The sequence below is a fragment of the Thamnophis sirtalis genome, unplaced genomic scaffold (assembly GCF_051295495.1).
Source record: "Thamnophis sirtalis isolate CommonGarterSnake01/CBP01778 unplaced genomic scaffold, rThaSir2_p1.2 scaffold_14, whole genome shotgun sequence".
Lineage (NCBI taxonomy): Eukaryota > Metazoa > Chordata > Lepidosauria > Squamata > Natricidae > Thamnophis > Thamnophis sirtalis.
The window spans coordinates 6,519,522-6,527,339 of NW_028261394.1; the positions used below are offsets into that span (position 1 = coordinate 6,519,522).

Sequence of the window (7,818 nt, forward strand, 5' to 3'; positions counted from 1 at the left end):
AAAGAGTGAGAGAGAGATGAAAGAAAAAAAGAGAAAAGAGACAGAGAAACAAAAGGAAGGAGAGAGAGAGAGAGAGAGAGAGAGAGAGAGAAAGAAAGAAAGAAAGAAAGAAAGAAAGAAAGAAAGAAAGAAAGAAAGAAAGAAAGAAAGAAAGAAAGAAAGAAAGAAAACACATGGCCGGCAAGCCACTCCCACCAGGTCACATGGCCGGCAAGCCACTCCCACAAAGGATGCCACACCCACAGAGTAGGTTCCAAAAATTTTTGAAACCCACCACTGATCCTCGCCCTTCTTAGTTAAGTTCGGCTGCTTCCGGTATCATATTAACTGAATTGCATTTCATTGGAATTGGGTACCAATCTTCAGCTGTGGTGGCCCTGCCCTCACATTTGCTGCACCGAAGGCACCAGAGGGCAAAGGGAAACGCAACCCATCCGCTGCTGTTAAATCAGTGGGTTGTTTGGGAAAGTTCAAGTCAACCTTTGAGACTTCTCGGCTTAAGAAGTTGGGACAAAGAGGGTAATTTTCTTGCTGACCCTTCCTTGTTATCTCTCCTCCTTTATCTCTCTCCGTCTCCCAGACGCCGTGAGAAGCATCAACATCACAGGCGCCACCAAAGCTCGCGTCATGGAAAACCTGAATTTATCTCTGCATATCCAAGGGAGGTAAGCTAGAGGCTTGTTTTTATGGAAAAAGAAATCCGAAAATGTTTTCCCCAAGTTGTCCTCTTTCTTAGAATCGTAAAACCGTCTCATTAGGATTCTTAGAATCGTAAAACTGTAGAGAGCCACACCGTTGTTCCGTGAATCGCGACGGCGGTTAAAGTTAGTAAGTAGGCCGGTTGCGAATCTGACTTCCCAGTTGACTTCGCTTATCAGAAGGCCGCCAAAGGGGATCACGGGAACCCCACGGAAGGTACGACCGTCATAACTATGAGTTAGTCGCCGAGTGTCCGAATTTTGATCTCGTAACCGTAGAGAGGCTGCAAAAGTTGTAAGCGTGAAGAAAGTCCTAAGTCCTTTGAATCTGGGCCGTTGTAACTTTGAACTGTCACTAAATGAACTTTCCCTTTCTCTCTCTTTCTCTCTCATTCCTTCTCTCTCTCTCTTTCCTTCTCTCTCTCTTTCTTTCTTTCTTTCTCTTTCCTTCTCTCTCTCTTTCTCTCTCTTTCTTTCTCTCTTGTTCCCCCTCTTTCTCTCTCTTTCTCTCTTTTGCCCGCTCTCTCTTTCTCTCTCTCTTTCTTTCTTTCTTTCTCTCTCTTTCCTTCTCTCTTTTTCTCTCTCTTTCTTTGTCTCCCTATGTTTCCTTCTCTCTCTCTCTCTTTCTTTCCCTCTTTCTTTCCCTCTCTCCCTCTCTCTGTTTCTCCCTCTCTCTCTTTCTCTCTTTCTTTCTCTGTCTACCTACCTCTCTTTCCATCTCTCTCTCTTTTTCTCTCTCTCTTTCTCTCTCTCCCTCTCTCTCTTTCTCCCTCTCTCTATTTCTCTCTCTTTTTCTCTAACCCCACCGCCCTCCAGCTCAGCCTGCTCATCTCCTATGCCAGGGCCAGCAATACTCCGACCGACTCAAACACTCAAAAGGTTGAGATAATCTGAGGAAGATCTATGGGTCTTCATGCTGGGTCCCAGTTCCTATCATCCGAGCCGCCTGGCCGGTGGTCAGGAATGAGGACCTTTGGGACTCCAGACCCACTTTGAGGGCCATCAATCCCACTCCTCTGAGCATTTAGGTGACCTCTCTGCTGCGATAGAAGATAGTCCAGATTCCCCAAAAGCAAAGTGGGAATTTCAGACAATTCAATTGAGATAGTTTGTGTCTGAGAAAGAAGGTGAAGACAGCCCCTTCTCAATAGCTCCCAGAGTCTGTATTACGGGGATGGTAGCATGCTTTATTTTGGCAAGATTCTGTCTGTAGGTGAGGAACAATAATGAAATCTGCTGGGAAGAATTACAATATGATGTTGTTGTTGTTGTTGTTGTTGTTGTTGTTGTTGTTGTTGTTATTGGAGCCCACCGCTGTTCTTTGCATTCGTTTCTTTTTTAGTCCTCCCTTGAGTTTATGCTGGTTAATCAAGACAGAGTGTATCCCGCTTGGGGGAGACCAGTGCCACCTAGTGGTGATGAACAGCACGCAATACTCCCTGAACCACACCTTCAACCATGCTGGACAATACTGCCTTAGTGTCCGGGTGGAGAACCGGATCAATATCTTGCAGTCCTACCAGGAGATCCAGATAAGGCCCTCAGGTGAGGTGTGGATGGGGGTGTCCATGGGGCTCTTTTGCCTACGCGCCTTCATTCTTCTCCATCTGATTTCCTCCTCCGCCTTCCCGCCTGCGATACTTCTATGGCTTGAAGGCAAGTTCTCTCTATGGCAGTGTTTCTCAACCTTGTCAACTTGAAGATGTCCGGACTTCAACTCCCAGAATTCCCCAGCCAGCAAATGCTGGCTGGGGAATTCTGGGAATTGAAGTCCAGACATCTTCAAGTTGACAAGGTTGAGAAACACTGTCCTAACCACTGCTGGGGAATTCTGGGAATTGAAGTCCAGACATCTTCAAGTTGACAAGGTTGAGAAACACTGTCCTAACCACTGCTGGGGAATTCTGGGAATTGAAGTCCAGACATCTTCAAGTCTGGAGGTCAAACTCTCAAGCCAGAATGGAAGTCCCGGTGGTTTAGAAGCAGGGGTATCCAAACTTGGGAACTTTAAGACTTGTGGACTTCAACTCCCAGAATTCCCCAGCTGGGAGTTGAACTCCACAAGTCTTAAAAGTTCCCAGGTTTGAACACCTCTGGTTTAGAAGCATCACGTGCTGCCATCTGGGGGCCAACGTAAGTAATAACACCGTCCTATTTTTTTAGTGACTGACTTTACAAGGGCGTTGGGAAAAATTAATGAGGACTAGCATAATTATATAACAACTCTCACAACATCCCCATGGTCACAGGGAGGAGGGTTTGGAGAAGCCAGAGAAGAAAAAGGGGAGATGGGGAAGTACGTTTATAATTGATGCCGGTGCAGTGGCTAGAATGCAGCATTGCAGGCAAACTCTGCCCACTGCCATGAGTTCGATCCGGGATTGACTCAGCCTTCCATCCTTCCGAGGTCGGTAAAATGAGGACCCAGATTGTTGGGGGCGATAGGCTAACATTGTAAACCACTTGGAGAGGGATGGAAAGCACTGGGAAGCGGGGCATAAGTTTAAGCGCTGTTGCTAAATATAACATGTTAAGGTATCCTTCTCTTGACCTTGGAAGCTCTCCTCGGCTCTCGTCGTCCTTGGAACTGGGAGAAACCTTGGCGATTTGTGAATGTTTGCAAGCTGAGCCTTGCCTAAATGAGGCCAGCAGGCAGCTGCTGGTCCTCGCTCAAGGATTTTCCCTTTTCTCCTTCGACAGGCATCTCCCCAGTGTTCTTTGTCGTGCCCTGCGTGGTCCTTTTGCTGGCCACACTGGGTTTAGCCGTCTACATGAGCCTCCGAAGCCCCGGGCAACAGAAGGATCTGGTGGAGGTGAGCAATCTTTTATTTTGCTGGACCCTCAACTAGCAAACCTGGTAGCTTTGATCCCTTGTTTGGAAACCACTTTCCGGACGCTCCAAGCGAAGATTGAAAGCTTGTTCATGTCCAAGGGCTGTCACCCTCCCCCAGCCTCCCATCCAGACCTTCTCCCAGTCCTTTCCAGTCCAGCCAGTCCTCCCTGCCTTCTCCCAATCCTTCTCAGTCTTCCCTGTTCTCCCATCCACCTCCAGTCCTGCCTAGTCCTGCCTTCTCCCAGTCCTCCCATCCACTTCCAGTCTTCCCTGTTCCTTCCAGTGCTTCTCCCAGTCCTCCCCAATCTGCATTGTGTCCTGCCATCCACCTCCAGTCCTCCCCAGTTCTCCCTATCTCCTCCCAGTCCTCCCCAGTCCTCTCATATACCTCCCATCCTCCCCGATGCTTTGTCTTCTCCCGGTCCTTCTTTCAGTCCTTCCCAAACCTTTCTGTCTCCTCCCAGTCTTCACTCTGTCCTCCCATCCACCTTCTGTTCTCCCCAGTCCTCCCTATCTGCTCCCAGTCCTCCTCCCAGTCCTCCCATCCACCTCCAGTCCTCTCCAGTCCTCTCTGCCTCCTTCCAGTCTTTCTCCCAGTTCTCCCCAGTCCTCCCATCCACCTCCAGTCCTCTCCAGTCCTCTCTGCCTCCTTCCAGTCTTTCTCCCAGTCCCCCCAGTCCTCCCATCCACCTCCAGTCCTCTCCAGTCCTCTCTGCTTCCTTCCAGTCTTTCTCCCAGTTCTCCCCAGTCCTCCCATCCACCTCCAGTCCTCTCCAGTCCTCTCTGCTTCCTTCCAGTCTTTCTCCCAGTTCTCCCCAGTCCTCCCATCCACCTCCAGTCCTCTCCAGTCCTCTCTGCTTCCTTCCAGTCTTTCTCCCAGTCCCCCCAGCCCTCCCATCCACCTCCAGTCCTCTCCAGTCCTCTCTGCTTCCTTCCAGTCTTTCTCCCAGTTCTCCCCAGTCCTCCCATCCACCTCCAGTCCTCTCCAGTCCTCTCTGCTTCCTTCCAGTCTTTCTCCCAGTTCTCCCCAGTCCTCCCATCCACCTCCAGTCCTCTCCAGTCCTCTCTGCTTCCTTCCAGTCTTTCTCCCAGTTCTCCCCAGTCCTCCCATCCACCTCCAGTCCTCTCCAGTCCTCTCTGCTTCCTTCCAGTCTTTCTCCCAGTTCTCCCCAGTCCTCCCATCCACCTCCAGTCCTCTCCAGTCCTCTCTGCTTCCTTCCAGTCTTTCTCCCAGTTCTCCCCAGTCCTCCCATCCACCTCCAGTCCTCTCCAGTCCTCTCTGCTTCCTTCCAGTCTTTCTCCCAGTTCTCCCCAGTCCTCCCATCCACCTCCAGTCCTCTCCAGTCCTCTCTGCTTCCTTCCAGTCTTTCTCCCAGTTCTCCCCAGTCCTCCCATCCACCTCCAGTCCTCTCCAGTCCTCTCTGCTTCCTTCCAGTCTTTCTCCCAGTTCTCCCCAGTCCTCCCATCCACCTCCAGTCCTCTCCAGTCCTCTCTGCTTCCTTCCAGTCTTTCTCCCAGTTCTCCCCAGTCCTCCCATCCACCTCCAGTCCTCTCCAGTCCTCTCTGCTTCCTTCCAGTCTTTCTCCCAGTTCTCCCCAGTCCTCCCATCCACCTCCAGTCCTCTCCAGTCCTCTCTGCTTCCTTCCAGTCTTTCTCCCAGTCCCCCCAGTCCTCCCATCCACCTCCAGTCCTCTCCAGTCCTCTCTGCTTCCTTCCAGTCTTTCTCCCAGTTCTCCCCAGCCCTCCCATCCACCTCCAGTCCTCTCCAGTCCTCTCTGCTTCCTTCCAGTCTTTCTCCCAGTCCCCCCAGTCCTCCCATCCACCTCCAGTCCTCTCCAGTCCTCTCTGCTTCCTTCCAGTCTTTCTCCCAGTCCCCCCAGCCCTCCCATCCACCTCCAGTCCTCTCCAGTCCTCTCTGCTTCCTTCCAGTCTTTCTCCCAGTCCCCCCAGCCCTCCCATCCACCTCCAGTCCTCCCCAGTCCTCTCTGCTTCCTTCCAGTCTTTCTCCCAGTCCCCCCAGCCCTCCCATCCACCTCCAGTCCTCTCCAGTCCTCTCTGCTTCCTTCCAGTCTTTCTCCCAGTCCTCCCAGTCCTCCCATCCACCTCCAGTCCTCTCCAGTCCTCTCTGCTTCCTTCCAGTCTTTCTCCCAGTTCTCCCCAGTCCCCCCAGTCCCCCCATCCACCTCCAGGCCTCCCTGTCTCCTCCCTATCTCCCCCCTTTCCTCCTCCCCAGTTCTCTGACCTGTCGCTCCCTTGAGAATTCCTTGCTCCTTGCTAATCCTCCAGCAGCCGAGTTTCTCTCAGGCCCAACCAAGGTTTTGCCCTCTTGCTGAATTACAGGTCGCCGATTTCGACTTCTCCCCCACCTCCGCCAAGAAGCCCTCCGGCGCCCGATGGAGCTGCTGCAGCCAGATGTGCTCCGAAACCTGCTTCCTTTGGTCTTCTCCGGAGCCTTGCCATCCAGCCAAAGAGAACCAACGCCTTCTTCAGCCCCTCTGCAAACCCAGGCAGCCCTACGGTGCCTGAAAGATGACTCCCCCCCCCCAATACCCCTAATGACTTCTGTTTGGGGTGGTTGGGAGTCCAGAGACTTCGCTTCACCGCTCCTCGGTGCTTCGTGAATCGTCTCCGCAGAGGTTGGGTGAAGAATATGCATCCCTTAAGTGACAGACAGTCCAGAAAGAGAGCAAGCTTCACACCGTCACTCTTAACAAAAATCTGCCTTATAGCCTTTGGGAATGGGGAGGTGGGGAGGGGAAGAGGTTTCTGTTTTTCTGCCTTATGCTCAGGACGCTTGGAAATGTCTTTGCAATTTCAGAATTTCAGACCCGGTTGGAACGGCGGGAGATGCCAAACGCTGGTATTTTTTTTGATGATTCTCTCCATGCTGCAGGCTTCACTCACTGTCCTTTCTGAACTTGGAAAAACTCCCCAGGAGTAAAGGTGGCATTATTGCTGTTGTTTCTTTGGCTAATATCTTCCCTTGGACCATGATCCAATCATGGGAAATTCAAGAGGTTGTAAGATATTAGAGATACTATAAGGATAATAATAATAATAAAAAGCAGGAGATTCCTAAGCAGCCTTAGGCGAAAGCCTGGTCAATGATGCTCCGTTATTCAATTTATTTTTCAAATGTCACCAAATTATTCTCTGGGGAAATAAAAAAAAAGCCTTTAAGTGTTTTTTCTCCCAGCTCAAAAGAAATGCACTGGTAGCATTTTTGTTTTAAGTCGTGATTTAAAAAAAAATAATACAGTACATTTTTATCGTAGCAATACAGCAAAGCAACAACTCACAAGTTATAGCTCTGCTTAAGATGCTGAGCTGGTCGATCAAAAAAGTCGGCAGTTCAGCAGTTCGAATCCCTAGCGCCGCGTAACGGAGTGAGCTCCCGTGACTTGTCCCAGCTTCTGCCAACGTAGCAGTTCGAAAGCAGGTTAAAAAATGCAAGTAGAAAAATAGGAACCACCTTTGGTGGGAAGGTAATGGCGTTCCATGTGCCTTCAGGAGTTGAGTCATGCCAGCCACATAACCACGGAGACGTCTTCGGACAGCGCTGGCTCTTCGGCTTTGAAACGGAGATGAGCACCGCCCCCTAGAGTCGGGAATGACTAGCACACATGTTCCAGGGGAATCTTTACCTTAACCATAACGGCTGGTTTCATACGTCGCACAGACTCCGAGAAAATGTCATTATAACTTTCATTTCTTGTGTAAAGCACAGAGTCAAGTGACCCAGTATGAAAATAGCGCCTCAGGTAGGTGACACTGAATACACAAAGGCCTCCAAATATCGTATTTGGCCAAGCAAAGAGAAAAATAAACCATAAATAAAAAGATAAAAGTAAATTTTTGCCAGCAGAGGTCTCCCTTCCCTAAGAACATCTGAGCAGGACGTTGAATGAGAACTGGATCATTGCTTGCAGCCTGGACACTTGTAGTAAGCAATTTTATTTATTGAATTAGTTAGTCAGTTTGTCAAACATGCACAAGATAACAGGTATAAGTATAAACATGGACATAAACACAGGAAATGGGTAGGAATAAAGGGGGACAGTAGGATAGGGACGGAAGGCACGCTGGTGCGCTTATGCAGGCCCCCTTTACGGACCTCTTAGGAATGGGGTGAGGTCAACAGTAGACAGTTGAAGGTTGAGGCTGTGGGGGGTTTGAGGATGCAACAACGGAGTTAGGTAGAGCATTCCAGGCGTTGACCACTCTGTGGCTGAAGTCGTATTTTCTGCAATCGAGTTTGGAGCGGTTGACCTTGAGTTTGTATCTATT

General features: G+C 50.1%; 1 protein-coding gene across 1 annotated transcript; it reads left to right on the forward strand.

The window, feature by feature from the left end:
* Window positions 1-479: 479 nt before the first annotated feature.
* TMEM130 (transmembrane protein 130) lies at window positions 480-6,574 on the forward strand. Its single transcript, XM_087728625.1, has 4 exons — window positions 480-665; window positions 2,041-2,243; window positions 3,399-3,511; window positions 5,872-6,574. Exons 1-4 carry the CDS (start codon window positions 628-630, stop codon window positions 6,055-6,057), a joined length of 540 nt encoding a protein of 179 aa, XP_087584751.1. The 5' UTR covers window positions 480-627; the 3' UTR covers window positions 6,058-6,574.
* The last annotated feature ends 1,244 nt before the right edge of the window (window positions 6,575-7,818 follow it).